This window comes from Somniosus microcephalus, unplaced genomic scaffold (assembly GCF_052327205.1).
Source record: "Somniosus microcephalus isolate GS21.2 unplaced genomic scaffold, FLI_Smic_1.0 scaffold473, whole genome shotgun sequence".
Classification (NCBI taxonomy): domain Eukaryota; kingdom Metazoa; phylum Chordata; class Chondrichthyes; order Squaliformes; family Somniosidae; genus Somniosus; species Somniosus microcephalus.
Genome location: NW_028225660.1, coordinates 40,890 through 63,422, shown reverse-complemented (window position 1 = coordinate 63,422; position 22,533 = coordinate 40,890). Strand labels below are relative to the sequence as shown.

Here is a 22,533-nt window from a genome sequence, read left to right as displayed (position 1 = left end):
TGGCGTCGAGGTCCCATTCTACAGACATCGGCGGCTACTGTGTTGTGACCCTGTCGGTTAGGGGCACGGAGTATAAAAATTTTAAACTCCTCGTCCTGCCCCAGCTCTGCGCTGCCGTCCTACTAGGGCTGGACTTCCAATCCCACCTTCAAAGTGTCAATTTGGCATACGGTGGACCCCTCCCCCCACTCACAGTCGACAACCAGCAGCCTTTAAACCGCCCACCGCATACCACCTGCGGCCTATCCACCCTCAAGGTCCCGCCCCCTTCCCTGTTCGCTAACCTCACCCGCGACTGTAAACCCGTCGCCACCAAGAGCAGGCGGTACAGCGCCGGGGACAGAGCTTTTATTAGCTCTGAGGTGCAGCGTCTCCTGAAGGAGGGCATCATCGAGAGGAGCAACAGCCCCTGGCGTGCCCAGGTCGTAGTCGTTAAGACCGGCAATAAAAACCGCCTGGTCATCGACTACAGCCAAACCATAAACCGGTACACCCAGCTGGACGCATACCCCCTTCCCCGCATATCTGATATGGTCAATCAGATTGCACAGTACCGGGTATTCTCCACCATCGACCTTAAGTCGGCCTATCACCAACTCCCTATCCGCCCTGAGGACCGCCAGTATACCGCCTTCGAGGCGAATGGCCGCCTCTACCACTTCCTTAGGGTTCCCTTCGGCGTCACCAACGGGGTTTCGGTCTTCCAAAGGGAGATGGACCGGATGGTTGACCAGAACGGGCTGCAGGCCACGTTCCCTTATCTAGATAACGTCACCATCTGCGGCCGCGACCGGCAGGACCACGATGTTAATCTGGAGAAATTCCTCCGTACGGCCGAACGGCTGAACCTCACTTACAATAAGGAGAAATGTGTGTTTAACACCTCGCGTCTCGCCATCCTCGGCTGCGTAGTAGAGAACGGGGTCATCGGCCCCGACCCCGAAAGAATGCGCCCCCTCATGGAGCTACCCCTCCCCCACTGTCCAAAGGCGCTGAAGAGAACCCTGGGGCTCTTCGCCTACTATGCCCAATGGGTGCCGAATTATGCGGACAAAGCCAGACCCCTCATGAAGTCCACCTCCTTCCCCCTGACGGCAGAAGCGTGCGCAGCCTTCTCCCTCATAAAGGGAGACATTGCTAAGGCCGCAATGCACGCGGTGGATGAGTCTATCCCTTTCCAAGTGGAGAGCGATGCATCCGACTTCGCCCTAGCAGCAACCCTTAACCAGGCAGGGAGACCTGTGGCCTTCTTCTCAAGGACCCTACAGGGCCCTGAGATCCGACACTCGTCGGTCGAGAAGGAGGCCCAGGCGATCGTGGAGGCAGTACGATGCTGGAGGCATTACCTGGCAGGCAAACGATTTACCCTCCTCACCGACCAGCGTTCAGTCGCTTTTATGTTTAATAACAAGCTGAGGGGCAAAATCAAGAACGACAAGATCTTGAGGTGGAGAATCGAGCTCTCCACCTATGATTATGATATCTTGTACCGACCTGGTAAACTGAACGAACCCCCAGATGCTCTATCACGAAGTACATGCGCCAACGCGCAAATTGATAGACTGCAGACCCTCCACAACGACCTCTGCCACCCCGGGGTCACCAGACTTTACCACTTCATTAAGACCCGCAACCTGCCCTACTCCATCGAGGAGGTCAGGACCATGACCAGGAACTGCCAAACCTGTGCCGAATGCAAACCGCATTTCTTTAGGCCGGACAGAGCAAGCCTGATCAAGGCCACCCGCCCCTTCGAGCGCTTGAGCATCGATTTTAAGGGGCCCCTCCCGTCCTCTGACCGTAATGTGTACTTCCTCAACATCATTGATGAGTACTCCCGTTTCCCCTTTGCCTTCCCCTGCCCAGACATGACCAGTACCACGGTCATCAAATGCCTGAACGACCTCTTCGCCTTGTTTGGGTTCCCGAACTATATACATAGCGACCGGGGCTCATCCTTCATGAGCGAGGAACTTCGCCAATTCCTACTAGCGAGAGGCATTGCTGCAAGCAGGACCACCAGCTACAACCCCCGAGGGAACGGCCAGGTGGAAAGAGAGAACGCGACTGTCTGGAAGGCCGTTCTCTTAGCCTTAAAGTCTAAGGGCCTGCCAACCTCTCGCTGGCAGGAAGTCCTCCCGGCAGCGCTGCATTCCATCCGGTCACTGCTTTGCACGGCCATTAACGCCACCCCCCATGAGCGAATGTTTGTTTTCCCCAGGAAGTCGACTACTGGAACCTCGCTACCAACATGGCTGACTTCTCCGGGGCCCGTCTTGCTGCGAAAGCACGTGAGGGCCCATAAAACGGACCCCCTGGTCGAGAGGGTGGACCTCCTGCACGCCAACCCCCAGTACGCCTATGTGGCATACCCAGACGGGCGGGAGGACACAGTCTCCTTACGAGACCTTGCACCCTCGGGCACCCCTGAGACACCACCGTTACCCCCCACCACCCCCCCAAATCCACCCCAGGTAGACGGCATGCCGGAACCCCACGAGCCTTCGCCGACCACGCAGACACCAGCATTAACATCGGATACTGCATCACCGCCGCCGCTGCTGCGCCGATCAGAGAGACTTACGAGGCCTCCGGACAGAGTGACATACCCGAACTGGTAGCACACTTCACCCTGCCGGACTCAAATCTAAACAAGGGGTGAATGTGGTAAACCACTTTTATCGTTCACTATCGTTACACTATGGTTATCACTGTTTATATCGTTACACTATGGTTATCACTGTTTACAATACAATACAAATCGCTTTATTGGCATGATAAGGTACATCTTATGTTGCCAAAGCATCAAAATACATTTATGGTTGAACACATAAACGCGGTTCCATTCATACAGTGTATAAACAGGTATTTTTACACTGTTGTATCACTACACAAGGTCACCTCTTGTCATGCTGTTATACCTGGGCTGACCACAGCTGACTCCGCCCATGACTCCGCCTGCTTGTCCAGGTATAAAGGTGGTCGACTGGCTGGTATTCCTCCTTGTTGGACCCGATCACCCACGAGGGTGGGCTCTGTTATTTAGCCAATAAAAACCTATAGTTACTATCTTAACTCGTCGCTTTTCATTGGATGAATTGATAGGTATATCAACCAGTTAGTCTGTTTTTTATGGTGATGGTTGAAGGAGATGTGTTGGCCAGGACACGAGGAGAACTCTTGCTCTTCTTCGATTAGTCCCTTGGAATCTATTACGTCCAGTTGAAGTACCAGAACAAGGCGACATGACCTTGGTTTAACATCTCATCTGAAAAACAGTACTTCCAACAGTGCAGCACTCCCTCAGTACTGCACTGAAGTGACAACCTAAATAAAGTCCTGTAAAGGACCTTGATCCCACAACTTTCTGACCCAGAGGTGAGAGTGCTAAGTACAACACAATTACACTCTTTCCTGAATCACCCTTTATTTTATAGCTACAATGCTACATAAGGGGATTATCTGGGTTTACCCATCATTGTGTTATATTTTGTTTGGGTTGGAAATGTTAAACAGTTAAATAAATGTCCATGTTCTGTAACTTGAATTACTGGAGTCCCTTACATTTGTCACGTGGACATCCGTGACCATAACACTATATTTGAGTACTAATTCATCAGTCTAGGGCTCTCCAACCTATCGAATTCAATACCTGAAAAACTTCAGTGTAAAAATAACTTCAGTATGCGTTGTTAAAACAAATCACAGATACTAGGGAGAGTAGCAACTGTTCTCTTGGATAAATACTTGATGGGAAACAAAATGACAGCGCTATGGGGAAAGAGCAGGGGAGTGGGACTAATTGGATAGCTCTTTCAAAGAACCAGCACCAGCACAATGGGCCGAATGACCTCCTTCTGTGCTGTATCATTCCATGATTCATTCAATCTTGGGCTTCTGCTGACATTCATAAACAACTAATGTGTCATTGTCGTGGTTTGTTTTATCACTAAAGCCCTTTGACTGAACTCCAGGCTTACAACTCACTCCAAAGCATTGCAGGAAGGATGTGATTGCACTAGAGGAGGTACAGAGAAGATTTACGAGGATGTTGCCAGGACTGGAGAATTTTAGCTATGAGGAAAGATTGGAGAGGCTGGGGTTGTTTTCTTTGAAACAGAGGAGGCTGAGGGGAGATTTGATTGAGGTGTATAAAAGTATGAGGGGCTTGGATAGAGTGGATAGGAAGGACCTATTTCCCTGAACACAGAGGTCAATAACCAGGGGGCACAGATTTAAAGTAATTGGTAGAAGGATTAGAGGGGAGTTGAGGAGAACTTTTTTCACCCAGAGGGTGGTGGGGGTCTGGACTCACTGCCTGAGTGGGTGGTAGAAGCAGAAACCCTCATCACATTTAAAAAGTACTTGGATATGCACTTGAAGTGCCGTAACCTACAGGGCAACGGACCAAGAGTGGGAAAGTGGGATTAGGCTGGATAGACCTTGTTCGGCCGGCACAGACAGGGTGGGCCGAATGGCTTCCTTCTGTGCTGTAAATTTCTATGATTTTCTATGATTCATTTGGTGTTCTATGTCATGGCCTTCTTGACCCGCATTCAAGTGATAAATTGAGGATTGTTCCTTCAGGGGTTAGGGAAAAACAAACAATATGAATATTAAAACAGATCAGTTTGTTGCCATGTCATTAGGTTTAACACTCAGGTTGAAAAACTAATGCTGGATTGTAATGAAATACTTCTTTACTATATTATACCTCATCAACAAGGAATCGCAGCTTTTGGATGCAGCTCTGAATTGCACGCAACCGCTCACTCACTGACATTTTCTTCTTTCCCTGAACCGTTAGACTGGCTTCGTTGGACATTAGTTCCTAGAATACAGAAAATGACCGAGATGATAACAGTGGAAAATGTACCTGACAGTTTGTCAAACAGCATTTTTATTTGGTTTTCCAGTTTATTGTTAACAGGCTACGGTGAAACATGAAATTGTACATGCACACGTACACGCACACGCACACGTACATGCACACGCGCACACCAGCAATCTGGAGAGGGGACCCTTTTTTTCTCTCTTCCATAGTCCAACAGCACTGCCCTGGCTTAAATCAGATAAGACGGATTGAATGAACCTGGGATCCAATGCAGATTGATGGGATGAAAGTCTCCTCTTTCTGCTGGTTATAACGTTCCAGCATAGAATAACTTGAACAGTCTCATCCCAACTCTTTGTGGGCATCAGCCCATAGGAGCAAAGAGCCCATCTGTTGGCACAAATTGGCGCTCTCTTTCAAACAGACCAAAAGGATGGCTAGTGTGGGAAATGGAAAATTTAGCTTGGTTTGGCAGCAGGTGCTTTTTTGAGGTTAGCAGTCTGTTGGGACAGAGTAAAGGATGTTTCAAGCTGCATCTGAGTGTACCTGAGGTTGATACTGAGTGACAAACCTGAAAAAATGATCCACTCCCCAGTAATGACATTATCATTTTACTCAGTACAAAATCTAGCCTTTCCCTCAAAAAAAGAAATAGCTACAAGAAAGACTGAACACCCTGGAAAGAATCCCATTTGACTGGTCTTGATTGGAGTTAAATGCCAAGGGACATAGGCAGATAGAGAAATAGCCAGACAGAGAATCTCACAGTTTCCATTAAATTTCTGCATTTTATTCTTTGTTATCCAGGGATGCAGCTGTTATTTAAAAACTTGTGCAGACAAAGAGGTTTTGACAAATATTCACCACAGATAACATGTTGAGAGGTGTCAAATCTAGTCTGATGTCTTATTTGTGAGATTTTTTGGGGGTTCCTCAATTGGACTTCCAATGTGAAAATGACAAAATGTTTTGACTGGTGGATTTCTTTAGCCCTACTTTGGTTATATAAAAAAATTACTATCACCTGGAAATTACTGTAAGCAATGCTATCATTTGAATGCTTAATGTGCTTGTACCAAATTCCTCCCTCTACTATTGTAGCAGAGACATTAAACCCATTTATTTTAAATGCTTGATCACAGTAATTTCCAGGCTCATGTTGTGACAACCATGGAGCACTATTGTTAATGTTTGATTCAATCCTGAAACCATCGCCTTTAGAGATTGCCCTCCCCTTATTTTAAACTTGCCTTTACAAGATTATGTTTATGAGCTTCTGTGTACAAAAAAGGGCCTGCCAAAATACCAAAAGCAATCAAAAGGAGCAACTTAAACGCTCCAGATCAGTAACTTGTTTTCTTGTTCGAGACCAACAATATAAAAAGAAATGTATTATATATTTAATTTAAGCGTATCTACATTGGTGAGTCAGGCTACATGATACTTTGGAACCTACTGTACATGTCCTTCACTTTTTATTGGTCAGGCATTTGGACTTTCTTCCTTTGGAGGCGATTTTAACTTGGCCTAGTCAGTGATATCGCGGATGGAACAGCCTCAAAATGGGGTCGGTAGACTTACCGCCCCAATCCCGGCGACACTTTGGCTATCACCATTTGTGAAAGGGCCTACTGCCGAGTGGCTGAAGCTCCTGCCTGTTTCCGGCAGTAGGCCCCTTTCAATAGGCAAGTCGGGCGGGGTCCTGTGACATACAAGTAGGGTCGCCAACCCTCCAGGATTGTCTTGGAGTCACCAGGAATTAAAGATTCATCTCCTGGACTCTACTGCGAGCAACCCTGGAGAAACATCATAGGGGCGTTAAAAGAATTATATGTTTTTTAAATTTTCTTTGAACATTTCCATTTATTAGTTATAAAAATCTCCCGTCTCCTCCACCCTCACCTCCAACAACAAGTGCAAGGAGTTCATGGACTTCTTTGTCTCTAAGACTGAGACCATCCAATCAGCTGTTATTGCCACTTCCCTCCCTTCCCCTAGCCCACCGGACTAAGCTTCCTCTAAGGATCCCCTGCCCTAGCCCTGAATTTGCATCTTTCTCCAGTTTCTCTCCGATCTCCCCTCATGACCTCTCCGTGCTCATCTTGTCCATGAGACCCAGTTCCCGCTCCCTCAACCCTATTCCCACTAAACTGCTGACCACCCAACTTCCTTTTCTGGCTCCCATGTTAGCTGACAGTGTTAACAGTTTTCTCTCCTCAGGTACTGTCCCCTCTCCTTCAAATCTGCCGCCCCACCTCCAAACTCCCTTTCCTCTCCAAAGTCCTTGAACGTGTTGTCGCCTCCCAAATCCGTGCCCATCTTTCTGGGAACTCCATTGTAGGGGGTTTTGCTACTTGCTTTGGCCAGTCGGTTATGTCTCCGGCTGCCTTATCTCTAAGCGGTTCGGATCGCTCACCCCTTAGTTCTGATCCCCGGACTTATTGGCAGATAGCGATATAGACAAACGAGCAGACCAGTGGTTTGGTACAAAGAAAACCAAAATTTATTAACAGAGAAAATAAGATAACAATACTATACAAAAGGATGATATGAATGCAGTACACTTACACTTAACAGGGGAGGAGAAACGGCACATCGAGGGAAAATGGCTAAAATGACAATTCAGCAATCCCCTTAACTCCCACCCTCTACACCTAGCTAGATTATCTTGCGATAGGTCTGAAGTATAATGCTCACCGGTCTGAGATGTTGAAAGAAAAGCCTTGCCCCTTTGCCCTGTTGCCTGCCGATGTCACGTGGTCCCGCTGTTGCATAGACTTCACTGTCCAGTAAGACATACCCCAGTAATTAAAAGGTCTCTGACAGGGTATCCTACCTCTCTGGACGGGCTCTCCTTCGATGGTCTTCTTCCTTGGTTGATGGTGAGGCAGGGCGCAGGAGGCGAGGCGAGAGAGAGCGAATGGCTTCTCGAGAGGCTAGTTATAACCCCCTCGGTAGCCCTTATCTCTACGCTCAATCAGCTCATTCTTTTGTCTGATTTGAGCGGGCTGGAATTAAACAAACGGTATCGATCTTGGCCCATCGACTTGGATGGCCGGTAATTGGTTCCTGCCGGTTCTGCAACTGCTCTCCTTTGTCCAACAGGTTCTTTGATGGGGGCCAGCCCAGTCCAAGAAACAGGTCCTACTGTTGGACGGAGTTGTAGCAGCACAGGCTGCCAAGCTTAAGAAATCGGCCCTAGAAATCCAGCACAAGGAGATAGAGATACAGGATAAGGCTTTAGCAGAGGAGAAATTGATAGTGGCGCTTCAGGCACTAAACCAAGAAAGAGTGCAGACGGCAAAAGAACACCAGGCAAAAATAGAGCGCCTGGAGAGCCGGGTCGCTGAAGTTAAGAATAATACAAGAGCAAAAATAGAGCGCCTGGAGAGCCGGGTCGCTGAAGTTAAGAATAATACAAGAGCAAAAATAGAGCGCCTGGAATGCCAGACCGCCGAAATCAAAGGTAGCGCAAGGTACAAGGTGGAGTGTTTGGAGTTCCAGGTCAGAGAGGCAAGAGGTAGTGAGATAAGGTTACAGGACACAATTGCCCGCCTAACCCAAGAGATAAGGGAACAGGAGGAGAAGGTTAAAGAAGTAAAGGCAGCATATAGGCTGGCTTGCGACCGAGGCTTTGAGGAAGCAGATCATGGCCCCTGTAGGGAAGAGATAGAAACCTTGAGTATGGCTTTAGCGAGGGCTAAGGGGATGATATGCCTTATCAGCCCAAAGGCAGGCCAGTCGGACTTTACCGGCAACCCAAGCAGAACGGTCCCACAGGCAGCGCAAAGAGATGAGCCAGCAAGGGAACCAGAGGTTTCACGGCCACCACCCATAGCTCCGAGCTTTCAGGAGGTCTGGCAGCATAGGGGGGTGGAAGATGAAGTGGTAGGGGAGGTACAGCAGCCCCCGCTAGATAGGCCGGGACCGGGACCGGTGTACCCCCTCCGACAACGGAAGTACGGCCCGCCCGGCGAGGACGACGAACAAGGAGCCATCCAAAACCAGTTTGTGGTACCGCATGGCACCCAGCAACTCAGGGCCATGGTTAGTCACATCCCCAAGCTCTCCGAAAAGGGAGACCCCTCACTGCATTTTAGAGAGATAGAACAGGCAGCTTGCGTTAATGACTGCGATGATGCAGAGCAAGCCAAAATGCTGCTGTTTTCTCTGGAGGGTAAACTCCTCCAGACCCTATCAGATGAATGTAAGAAGGGGCAGAAGGGATACGATGACTTAAGAGATGAGATATTGGAGGCCATGGGTATGAATGACGGCAGCCCGTTCGCCCGTGTAGAAAGAACAGTACAGCACAGCTCCCAGGGGAGTCCCCGCAGGCGTTCGCAGACAGGCTGTGGCCAGTCTACCGGAGGGCGTGCCCGGGAACGCCGGCACGAACGTTGATGGACCAAGACCAATAGGCCCACTGGCTCCGTTGTCTAATGACAAACTGCCTGCCCCAAATCCGAGCCCAGGCTGCGGCCTGGTTTGACCCCCGTAGCCCCCAGACCACTGAGGAAATGGTGATCCGCCAGCTCACGATAGCATTTAAAAATATAAGGGGTATCGAGACGCCCCAACCCAAGGGGAAAGTCGATGAGGTTAAACCTGGGGGCCAGAATAAGAAAGAGTGGCACCAGGAGGGAAACCGTCCCTCCCAGAATAAGCTGAACTGTTACGGGTGCGGGAAGGACGGCCACTGGCGAAAGGATTGTAAGAATCCCTGGAAGGAGAATAAGGGGAGGAATTCACCAGCCCCAGCCCAAAAGGCAGGGCCAGGTATCCCTCCCGCTGCGATCGAGCCACTCCTGGAGTCGATACAGTCCCTACGGTCTCTCCTCCTGGCCAGCCAGGGGAAAATAGCTGCCACCACCGGTGTTGTAGTTCCCTCAGCCCCATCTGACTCCCCGCAATGACTGGAGCCCACGCAGCCTGTCCACCTGTGTGATCTCCGGTATGACGGATGGAAGAGACCGCTCATGCAGATGGAGGTAGAGAAGGTTAAAGGGACTTATCTGCTGGATACAGGAGCATCGTGCACCGTGATCCACGCAGCTAACCCCACCACCTCACCTCTGCCTAGCGGGGTTCCATACGTCCTATCGGGCTTCACAGGCAAGGAACAGGCGGAAGCGCACTCCAAGCCGCTCTCAATCCGGCTGGGCATGCTCCAGACCAAGTGGACGTGCGTCCTGGTGAGGTGGGAAGCGGAGGGAGGCAAAGGGATCCTAGGGGCCGACTTTATCGTGGGCCACGGGATCCTCGTGGATCTCCGCAATCATTGCCTCTGGGGAGCCGACACGGGTAAGGAGGGCAGTGTGGTAGTCATCCCAGGAAAGGAAGGGAAGGGGACCCTGTGTACTGTGAAGCCGAAAGAGGGTTACAACCTCGGGCTCATGGTCGATGGTGTCCCGAGGGAATTCCAGGCATTCGTGCAAGCCCACCTGGCTGCGTTTGCCATGCACAAACACGACTGCGGGAGGGTCACCGGGTTTGAGGTCAGAGTAGACGGGGACCCCATGGCCCGGCCCCAGAAGCAGCATAGCTTCCCCCGAGAAGCAGAGGCCGACATGGAAGCAGCCATGTCCTCTTTAGTACAGCAGGGAGTGTTGAGGCCCATAGCCACCCATGTTAATTCTCCGCTTTGGCCGGTTAAGAAACCGGACAATTCATGGAGAGCCACGGTGGATTATCGGGTGCTCAACAGCAATATCCCCGCGTGTGCCCCCACAATGGCAGCAGTTGCCAACCTCATCGGAAGTATTCCAGCATCTGCGACCACATTCACGGTGCGGGATATTTCAAATGGGTTTTGGTCCATCCCTTGAAGGCGGGAGGACCAGTACAAATTTGCCTTTACTTTTAAAGGGCAACAGTACACTTGGAACTGCTTGCCACAAGGCTTTCATAACAGCCCCAGCATCTTCCATGGCGGATAGTTTAAAAGAATTTAGTCAGCCCACCCAGTTAGTGCAGTATGTGGATGACCTGCTTTTGTTTACCGACTCAGTCGGGGAGCACGGCCCGCTGCTGGCCGAACTGCTGGAGCTGCTACAGTGTAAGGGGTTCAAAGTGAACCCGAAAAAGGCGCAGATCAGCCAGCGGGAAGTTAAATTCCTGGGCCTGACCGTCCGCGCCGGAGAGAGAGCCATAGACAAGGCGAGGAGGGAAGCGGTTCAAGAGCTACCGGTCCCCAACACAGTGAGAGGTGTGAGGTCATTCCTAGGGCTAACGGGGTACTGCAGAGACTTCATTAAAGATTATGCAGCCACAGCAGCCCCTCTACTCCGACTCCTACACAAGGGAGTGGAGTGGTGTTGGGATGAGGGGTGCCAGGCAGCATTTGTCCAGCTCAAGGGGGACCTGCAGACCGCACCAGCCCTGGGAGCCATCGATGGGGGGAAGGAGTTCATCTTGGAGGTAGCGGCCAGCGGGGATAGTCTCAGTGCTGTGCTGCTCCAGGAGCGGCACGGCAGGCTAAGACCCGTGGTCTACTCCTCCAGAGTACTCACTGATGTGGAGAGGAGCTACTCAATTTGCGAACGGCACCTTTTGGCCACGTATTGGGCTGTGAAAAGATCCTCGATCTTCACAGGCACCTCTTGTAGTGTATGTAACCTGTACCACCTTAAGAGGATACCTTAAGGTGATGGACTACTTTTTGATGGCTCCTGTACATTGTAGTACCGGTGGTGACCACACCGGTATATAAACCCTGCGGAGCAAAGTGTATCCCAGTTCAGCCCTGACCCTCAATCACTAAAGACCTGTTTACTTACTTCTGTAGTCTGTGTCCTGTTATTCAGTATAACTGCAATTGAAACCACAGACTCAACAGTGGTGACGAGTCTGATCTTACCTTGCGGCAGTTTTGCATCAAAGGAAGCTTCGTCCTCAGAAACGGGCGTCGAAAAAGGGCATCCGCCCTCAACATCCTGCATCGCACAGGAGGCCATCGGAAGCCCGGGTTGGTTTGCTGAGCACGAAGTCAAGCATCCGTGAGCATCCCTTCTATGACAGCGGCGGGTAAGCCCGATCGAGTGGCACGGGGGGGAAGTCGGCCGAGTTGTCAGTGGGAGAAGGGGAGGGAAAACGACGAAAAGGGCGGAGAACACGACCGCAGCCGGTGTCAGGGGCCGGACTGCAATCGGGCAGAGACGCGCAGCAGCCAGAAAAGCGTTTATGGCCACAAGGACCGCGGGAGCGGCGGGGGAACAAGAGCAGCAACGCAGAGGAAAATAAAAGGACCGCTGGGAGGCGTGGACGGCAACAGCGTGGAAATCGCCATTTTGAGTCGGCGGGGGAAGAAGACAAGCGCGGGAAAAGCCGCCAAGCGCGGGAAAAGCCGCCATCTTGGAAAAAAAATTAAAATAATAATAATAATATCCAAAGGGGAAGGAGAAACTCAGCAAGGATGCCAAAAACGGGTAACATCACTACTTTTGATAACGATGTGGAAGATTGGGCCACTTATGTGGAACGCATCGAAGTTTACTGTACAACGAATGAGGTACCGGATGATAAGAAAGCACTAACCCTATTAAACTCAATGGGTGCGAAGACGTACGGGTTATTAAGGAACCTTGTAACACCAGACAAACTGGTAGGAAAGAGTTTTGCGGATATTGTTACTATCCTGCAGGAGCATTTAAACCCCATGCCGCTGCTGATAGCGGAACGATTTAAATTCTACAAAAGAATTCAACTTAAAGCAGAAAGCAACGCTGAATTCCTAACAGAACTGCGCAAGTTATCAAAGTACTGCCAGTTCGGAACAGGACTAGCAGACGCACTGAGAGATAAGTTTGTGTGTGGGCTCCTAAGGGAAGGAACCCAGAAGCGACTGCTAGAGGAAAAGGACCTTACGCTGGACAAAGCTTTCAGCATTGCAGCATCCCACGAGGCAGCAGCACGGGGCGCTGCAGAGATACAGCAAAGGCCATTGGAATTCAGCACCAATGAAATGGCATTGGGCACAGTAAAGTGCTATCGTTGTGGAAGGACAATGCATGACCAGAACCAGTGCTGGTTCAAAGATAAAGAACGCAGGCAATGTGGCAAACTTGGTCACATAGCGAGAGTATGCCGGTCCAGAAAGAAGACCAGCTGCAAGAAGTCACCGCAGCAGAAGTACAAAAAAGTACACAAGGTGACAGAGAACAGTTCGGATGAACAAAAGACGGATTCAGACTCCAGCAGTAAGCAACTGGGTTGTCTGAAAATACAGAATGTGGGTAACACAGCAGACCACCAAACTATCTGGGTCATGCTTCAGATTGCAGGAGTCCAAGTGAAGATGGAATTGGACACTGGGTCGGCATTAACGGTCATGAATAAGCATGATTACAAAAGGTTATTCTCGCACATTCCCCTGAGGGATACGGAGATTGTATTGAAAACGTACACGGGGCAAATAGTATACCCCAAAGGAAAGATAAAAGTAAACGTGGTCTACAATGGTAAAGAAAGTCAGAAAATGGACTTGTATGTGTTACCTGATGGAGGTCCGCCACTACTGGGACGGGAATGGATCCGGAGAATAAATGTGGACTGGCATTCCATACAAGCACTGACTGTAGATGCCTGTAAGGAGGACGACGTCAAACCTAAACGACTGTCCAAAATCTTAGACGATGCTAAGGAGGTGTTCCAACAGGGACTTGGAACACTGAAAGGAATTACGGCAACCATCAAGGTTGAAGAACATGCAAACCCAAAATTTTTCAAAGCCAGACCGGTGCCTTATGCGATACGACCTGCTGTGGAAGCAGAGCTGGAAGGGCTAGAACGTTCAGGGGTACTGTCCAAGGTGGACTGGAGCGAATGGGCTACACCCATTGTTCCTGTCATGAAGCATTCGTTGAGCAACAAGCCGGGGGAACCTGGGAAGGTTCGCATCTGTGGCGATTTCAAGATCACTGTTAATCCGGTTCTTCACACGGTGCAATATCCGCTTTCGCGGATTGAAGATATCTTCGCTTTGCTGTCTGGCGGGAAACACTTCACTAAGATAGACCTGGCGCAGGCGTACCTACAGATGGAAGTTGATGACGCGTCACGTCAGTATCTCACGATCAACACGCATAAGGGCTTATATCGGTATAATAGACTGGTTTTTGGAGTGGCATCAGCTCCAGCGATTTGGCAAAGGGCCATGGAGCAGGTATTGCAGGGAATTCCAGGCACACAATGCTACCTGGATGACATCCTGATTACAGGAGATAACGATAAGGATCACCTCGCGAATTTGGAGCAGGTGCTCATCAGATTGAAAGAATATGGGCTCAGAGTTAATCGCCAGAAATGCGAGTTCTTTCAAAAGCGAATCTCGTACTGCGGCCACCATAAGTCACTTGACAAGATCGAAGCTGTTGTAAAAGCTCCTGCACCGGAAAATGTATCCCAGTTGAGGTCGTTCCTCGGGTTGGTTAACTATTACCACAAGTTTCTTCCAAATATATCCACGGTGTTACACCCGCTAAACACTCTTTTGCAAATGGGAATACCATGGAAGTGGAGCGATGATTGTAAGCGGGCTTTTCAAGAGCAAGGCACTGATCACCTCTAAGGAAGTGTTGGCTCACTTTAACCCAACGCTGCCTATTCGCTTAGCTTGTGATGCTTCTCCATATGGTATCGGGGCAGTGCTCTCACATAAGTTTCCAGATGGCCCGGAAAGGCCAGTCGCTTTCGCATCCAGATCATTGACCTCCGCTGAGCGCAACTATGCTCAGATAGATAGGGAGGCTCTGAGCCTCGTGTGGGGAGTTACGAAATTTAACCATTACCTGCAAGGCCAAAAGTTTACGCTGCTGACAGATCACCAGCCGTTGGTTTCCATTTTCAACCCTAAGAAGGGTGTTCCGGTAATGACGGCGCAGAGGCTTCAGAGATGGTCCCTTTTCCTAGGGGCACATCAATATGATATTGAATTCAAAGGTACAAAGCAACATGGTAATGCTGATGGGCTGTCGTGCCTGCCACTACCTACAGCGGAAGAGGCACCGGCAGTTGACCCTGTCGAGATATTTCACTCGACCATCATCGAATGCTTACCAGTCACCAATGCGGGTATTGAGAGAGAGACCCGAAATGACCCGACACTGTCTCGGGTCTACGACTTGACAGTGAAGGGATGGCCAGCACATGGCAAACTACTGTTACCAGCATTCTCAGCCAGACGAGAACAGCTGTCCGTATGTCAAGGAACATTGATGTATGGAACAAGGGTGATTATTCCTCTGAAATTAAGAGAGAGAGTTCTGAAAGAATTGCACGAAGGTCATCTGGGGGGAGTCAAGATGAAAAGCCTTGCTAGGGCTTATGTGTGGTGGCCAGGTATCGACAAACAAATAGAGGATCTGACTAAAAGCTGCTCAGGGTGCCAAAAAGTTCAAAACGCACCTCCAATTGCCGCTGCATCCGTGGGAATGGCCTTCAGCCCCATGGCAACGTGTGCATATCGACTTTGCAGGTCCATTCATGGATTCCATGTTTTTGATAGCAGTAGACGCACATTCTAAATGGCCAGAAGTGATTAAGATGTCGACCACTACCTCTGAGAAGACGATCGCAGTTCTAAGAACCATATTTGCAAGGAATAGGTTGCCGGAGCAAATATGTTCAGACAACGGACCACAGTTCGTGTCAGAAGAATTCCAGAAATTCATGAAAAAGAATGGGGTGAAACACTATACATCTGCCCCATATCATCCGGCTACAAATGGGTTGGCCGAGAGATTTGTACAAACGTTCAAAAAGGCGATAAAGGCCATGAGTGAAGACCATATTCCACTACAACACAAGGTGGACAATTTCCTGATGGCATATCGAAACGCCACGCATGCAGTGACAAATCAAAGCCCTGCCATAATGTTCTATAACAGAAGGTTGCGGTCCCGGTTGGATTTGTTAAAACCCAATGTGCGAAGGGAAGTCGAAAACAAGCAATTCCAGCATGTAAATAACAAGGCCACTCGTAGTTTCGAAATAGGACAACCAGTGTTGGCCAGGGACTATAGGGATGATAAATGGCAACCGGGAACAATTCGTGCACGACAAGGACCCTTGATGTACACGGTAGACGTTGGAGAGAACGTAATACGACGTCATGCTGACCAACTTGTGGAATCGAGAACAAGGGTCGACCCCATGTCTACGGCAGAGACACCAGCTGAAGAACTTATTGAGCCTGTAGCATCTACCTCAGACTCGAACGTACCTGATGATGTTCAATCCATAGGAGATCAAGTGGATGAGTCACCCCAGCAACGAGAACCAGAGACCCCTGAAAGGCATTATCCGGCCCGGATCAGGAGGCCTCCTCAGAGACTGAATCTTTGAACAGTTTTGTGTGTAAATTGTATATATGTTATCCATGTAATGTTTAATTTGGGGTGTACACTGTTAAGCTAAAAAGGGGAGGAATTGTAGTGTATGTAACCTGTACCACCTTAAGGTGATGGACTACTTTTTGATGGCTCCTGTACATTGTAGTACTGGTGGTGACCACACCGGTATATAAACCCTGCGGAGCAAAGTGTATCCCAGTTCAGCCCTGACCCTCAATCACTAAAGACCTGTTTACTTACTTCTGTAGTCTGTGTCCTGTTATTCAGTATAACTGCAATTGAAACCACAGACTCAACACCTCTCCCATCACCCTCCTCACACATCATACACCCACCAGATGCTTCTGGACGGGAGGATTAAAGATGGGACAGTCAGCAGTGCCCGCATTGCGCGCTGGACCCTCCTCCTCTCGCAGATGGATCTGAAGGTGAGGGGCCTTTGCGAGCCAAAGCTCGCGGCCAATATGGTATATCCTGGAACAGCCCATCGGTGTTCCATAGAAGGGGTATGGGAGGTGAACATAGGTTTACGGGCCAGGATGCATCCCACAGGCCGCGAGATCTATGTAGATGGTTCCAGCATGGTATCTGCTGGCGAACGACTCACAGGGTGTGGAGTTTATGACCCAACGGCAAACATTGCCCTGGCGATCCAGCTCCCCAGTACCATGAGCGTCCAGCAGGCGGAGCTGTCCGCGGTGGTGTACGTCGTGACCCACCCCGAAATCTTCCCTACCCAGTACACGATTTGCTCGGACAGCATGTTCACTTGCAATTCGTGCATGGAATACCTGGCCATTTGGTCTCGCCGCGGGTATACCTCCGCCGACGGGAGACCCTTAACAGTAAAACCCCTGCTGGAGAAAATCCTGGCAGCCGTGGGGGAGGAAGGCGAGATCTTCATCCACAAAGTGAAGGCCCACTCCTCCACAGAACCCCGCGGCCAGGGTAACCAGCAAGCTGACACGCTGGCCAAGGAGGGTGCCCGCATCGACACTTTCTGGGACCCCTATGGGTCCGGGCCCGTGGCGGCAGTTAGAGGCAGAGATGGGACCCAGAGGAGCTTAGGAGTAGCATTAGCCCCGGATCTTAAAATGGTCCAAGCCCAGGACCCTGTCCTGAAAACTGTCATTAGTGCAGTAATGGAGGTCAGGAAGTTAGAAGGCCCTTACGGCACAGTGGCCCTCTCCATAAGGGAAGGCGTGCTGTTCAAAGAAGAACAGTGGGTAGTACCCCAGCAGCACCGGAGGGAGTTCCTTCAACTGGCCCATGAGGGTCCGGGAGCAGGACACCCCGGGCCTGAGACCACCTGGCAACGGATGGAACAGGCGGGATGGTGGCCGGGACTCCGGGAAGACGTCCGCGAGTTCTGTGCTAGCTGTCTTGTGTGCGCTGCAAACAACCCCGACCCCCACAGAAGGAAGGTGCCCATGGGACACGTTAGGAGGGTGGAGGGACCATGGCAGTCGATCCAGTTGATCGACTACATCGGGCCCCTGTCCACCGCCCAGGGAGGCTACAAATACTGCCTCGTCCTGGTGGACGTGTTTTCCAAGTGGGTAGAAGCCATCCCCTGTAGAACAGCCACAGCACTGGGCACTGCAAGGATCTTGGTACGGGAGATGTTCTCGCAGTGGGGGCTACCCCAGTTTGTGGAGTCCGACCAGGGAAGCCACTTCACCGGCCAAGTCATGCAGAACACCCTTATGCTGCTCGGCATCAAGGGGAAGTGGCACGTAGCTCACAATCCACAGTCCTCAGGGATTGTGGAGCGCATGAACCGCACCGTAAAAGAAAAGCTGAAGAAAGAGACAGTGGACTCACCCCAAAAATGGGTGGAGGTCCTGCCTCTAGTCCTCATGGGGATCCGGGCCAGTCAGTCCAAAAGTACAGAGTATTCCCCGTACGAGTTAATGACTGGCAGGGTTATGCGGACCCCCACCCATGTCCTAGCCCCAGTTCTTACCGAAGGGCAGCTTCGGGAGGTATATCGGGATAAATTCGCCCGAACACTCCTCGAGCGCCTGAAGCAGATTTACGAGCAGGCAGCAGGTAGCATGGGGAAGCAGCACCGGAATAACCGGTTGCTGCTCAAGCCTAACAAAAGTCACCAATGGGAGATAGGGGACCAAGTAATGGTTAGGAACTACGCCCGAGTGGGGAGTTTAGAGCCATTGTACATGGAACCCTATAGCGCATGCGCCGCCCGCACTGACTGCGCATGCGCCGCCCGCCCGCCCACAGCGGCCGTCCATCAGCCGCGCGATACGCGGGGGACCTCAGCTCCGGACCTCAGGCGCTAGGCAGGGGGAGGGGCCGGAGAGAGGGACAGAGGGGAGTGGGGGAGCGGGGGAGGGAGGGAGACAGGGGAGGGGGGGGAGAGGAGGGGAGGGAGAGGAGGGGAGAGGAGGGGAGGGAGAGTAGGGGAGGGGAGGGAGGGATAGGACAGGGAGATGACATGACAGGGAGAGGGGGGACACACAGGGGCAAGGAGACCAAGCGCCCCAAAATTGCCCTCGCAACGCGGGGCTCCCCAGCTAGTAGTAGATAAAGCCAGCCCCATGGTGTATGCAGTGAAATTGCCCCGGTGCACAAAATGGTTCCATATCAACCAGTGTAAGCTGTTTAAGCCGGAGGCGAAGAAGCAGGCAGCTGGGATCCAACCCGAGGTTAGAAATCCTCAGCCCGCAGCGGGCGCGCACACACACTGGCTGCACACGCAGGCGCAGTCGTGTGTGTCAAGGGAGGAGTCCCCCAGCACCTTGTTCAGACCACTCCCCCCCTCCTTTGGGATTCCGAGGAGGAGGAGCCCGAGCCAGATGGCCCTGCCCCCGTCCCAGGTTTTGAACCTGGAGGTGGAGACCCTCAGCCACCGGCAGCCGACGGCGGGAGATTACCGGTCCCCAGTTCAGGTTTGGGAGGGGAGGGACCCCAGGGAGAAGATCCCCAGCCAGCGAGGAATGCGGTCCGAGCAAAAGGTCTGCTCACCAGGGTAGCCCCACCAGTAGCACTTCCTAGGAGGTCTCCTCGGACACCCCAGCCTAGGAAGGCATGGTCGCCGGCTCCCCAGTTTGAAAGGGCAACCTCCCGAGTTAAAGAGAAGTCGGAAGACAAAGGTCCCCAGCTAGCAGCTACAGACTGCAAGGGACCAGAAGTGCAAGTCAGTGCAGCCACGCCGCAGGGAGCAGCCTGCAACAGCCCAGGCAGGAATTAGGCTGGCCGCTCGGAGACGGGCGACAGATGAATATGGTTTTAGTAGTTTAAGTTTATAGTGTTAAGTTAGGCTATTTTAATTTAATTCTAAGTAAGGAACAGTTAGGTTCGATTTAAGTATGAAGCCGTCTCAGAGTATTGTCCGTGTGAGTCGAGGTCGCGGGACCCGACCATACGTCACCCGAGCCAACGAGTCTCCAGGGAACCTGGCTAGATGCCTTTATGTCTATTACAGGAAATTTCAGAATGTACGGAGGCGTAATCCTGCTCGTCCTGCTCGGGCTGAGGATCGGTAGGAGAGGGGACGTCGAGGACCACCACATCTTCGGGCGCTCGGGGAACAGGGCGCCGGTGGCAGTCGACGGTAGCGGCGTACGGGAAGCGGAGGAGACAACCGCTTACTTCCACGAGGGGACGTGGCCGGGGTGGCTGGGATCCAATTCGTCCCAGTACTCCAGCCAGACTGGGTTCACCTACGAGGAGGCCTCCCTCCTGTGCCCCAGGATACGGATCGTCGCTCCCAGGATTAGCGTCACCGTGGGCAAAAGGATATGTTTAACATGCAAGGGACACGTTCCCCTGGATAGGTGGTGGTGGCTCAGGAAACTAAGTAAAGGCATGGGGAACCCCAGAGTTGAGTGGGAACGGTTGGGGAACAACACTCATCGGACTATCACAGGGACCCACGGGGGGTTAAGTGTGTGCTGGGATAAATGGTGGGAACCGGATCAGGGGATCTATGTCTGTATGTGGGGATCAGAGAAGGCCTGCCCCACAGGCATTTCCATCATTTTCCGCAGCCAGTGGCAAGATAACGGGAGGGGGATGGACTGGGAGTCTTGCCTGGACGCATGCGCAATCCCATACTCCCCAATCTCAGTTAATGCCACTGAACTAGTGACCCGCCCCCGACAGCCCCTGCCCACGATGTCACGGACGATAGTAGAGGGATGCCCCGCCACGACCAAGGGACCAGGGAACAGCTTGGTGCTAGTACCTACAGACCAGGTGCTGTATCAAAGGGTGCACTACGCGGTAGCCTCCGTGATTTTAAACCTCACCGAGGTACACCTACCCGCATGGTGCCCCACAGAGACCGCGCAGTTGTATCAAGCCCTCTTAAAAGATATGTTCCGTATATTCTATGAGTTTGATTTTTCAGACATTGACAGAACCAGACTATACACCCATGAGCTTTTGGACGGGATTGGGAGACAAAGAAGGGATGCTTTTAACAATGTTTTAACTGGTTTTAACACGGGGTCTTCTGTCATCAACAGCTTAGATGACATCGAGCTGCAGACCCAGATTAATGGTTTAAAAACGCAATTAAAGAAAATATTAATCAATGAGAATGAGGTGGTGGGTTCCGAGTTGCATGAGGACCAGGCCATGACACTCCACTTAAAGGAGATCATAGCGGAGCTGGAGGAACATGCCAAAACGGTTAATGTGCTCATTAGGGAGGACAGAAACGCTTCTGACCAAGCTGCGCAGAATGAAGTGTGTGTGCTGTATGGGGCATGGTTGCTGGGCGAGGGCCGCAGCAATCTGGAGGATTTAAAGCAAGGTTTAGTCCCCTCCTGGATCAGCAACAAACACCTCGCAGCCCTCCACCCTTTTGAGAATGCATTAAGCCCGTGCCAGCTCCGGTTAGCTTCTGAGGCCTACCCAGTCCCGGTGGACTGTGGGCGGTCCAACCACACCGTCATGGGGCTAGTAGTCAGAATGCTGGTCATGGGCGGGACGGCCCGACCCGCGCCGGTGTACAGGGTGGAGAACATTGGGGTCATTCAGGGGGGTGCACACATTCGTTTTACAGCGGTCCCGCCCTACGTCATAAAGTGGGAGCATGCTATGACGGGCACTAACCTCTCGGGGTGCCGTAGCCGGGGAGTGCACATAATCCTGTGTCCCCAGCACTTGAATGCCTATTCCAAACCACAGTGCGGGTTCAGAGCTGCTGGCGCGAAACCTATAAATTGCACCATGGAGGCAATGGCACAAGGCCATGTTCCCCCCCAGGTAGCATATATAGGAGGTGGGACATATTGTGTCACCGCAGGAATGCCTCACTACCAGTATGGACAGCATAGCTGGTGTGCAGTGAGTGACAGCAGTTTCTGTTTCAAACCCGAGGCAGAAGTTCAAGTGGCACAACTACGAATTGTCCCCATTCCTGAACCCTCCACTGTTCACCTCACTGTGAAAGAGAATTTCACCCACCTGCAGAAATATGTTGCGCATTTCGGTTATCAGATTCCCCCTCTCCCAGAACACCTCACTAAATTGCTAAAAGCAGTTTTAGTGTCACAAAAACACTTCTATACCCTGGAACAGAAGACTGTCCAGATAGGGGCCGACATTTTAGATATTACGACCCCACCCTGGTGGGACGTTTTTGAAAATATAGAGGTCCCATCCTGGATCCGTATGGCATCCCACATCCTGGTGGTGTGTCAGTTAGGGATAGTTCTTTACCTGGTGTGCATCCAGTGTAGGAGAAAGGGTTCCAGATTAGAGTTTAAACCTAAAAAGGTGTGGAAGGAACATTATGCCCGGGTGGAAGAAGGGAAGAAGAGACACCCGTTTGAGTTTTGCGTCGCATCACTTAAACGTGATGGTCGTTGTTTGTTATTTTTAATAAAGATTGTTTCTTCGTTTCATTGTGTTATTTTAATAAAGATTGTGACTGTTTGATACTACAGAATAAAAATTTTGTAATGTACCAAGTGGTGCAGGGGTGTTGGACCCCCTCCACGCTTGGATTGTTTATAACGAATCATATTTGCCATCTGTAGATGCCTGTTGTACACCGCGTTTTCTCTAAGTACGGGAAATGTGGGCTGAGGGATTATGGATAGGTAAATACAGGGGAAGGTTATTTGTGGGGGATCAGAAATTTTGCTCACCTTGGTTGGACACTTCAAGCAAGTTTCAGTATCCTAGGGAGGACTGAAGGATTCGAAAATTTCATACATCTCCCCCCACCCCCCAAAGATTTATTTGGTTTTTTAAAAGAAACCCTGGTCAGACTGAGTGTTAAAATCCAGGGCACAACAAAATGGCTGCGGTCAGACCTCATGACCGAAAGCCTATCAGTTTCAATTTGGACCCTGGCAAGCTAACAGCTTG

The 22,533-nt window shown here is 51.0% G+C and overlaps 1 protein-coding gene across 1 annotated transcript in view; it reads right to left on the bottom strand.

Annotated features, from left to right (window-relative positions):
- Positions 1 to 22,533, bottom strand: part of LOC147081741 (fer-1-like protein 6) — a gene marked incomplete at its 5' end in the record, with an annotated part of 213,804 nt that overhangs the window by 150,693 nt on the left and 40,578 nt on the right. Inside the window, one exon of the mRNA XM_085980729.1 lies at positions 4,715 to 4,831. Coding sequence (XP_085836855.1) covers positions 4,715 to 4,831 — 117 coding nt within the window. The remainder of the gene's footprint in view (positions 1 to 4,714; positions 4,832 to 22,533) is intronic.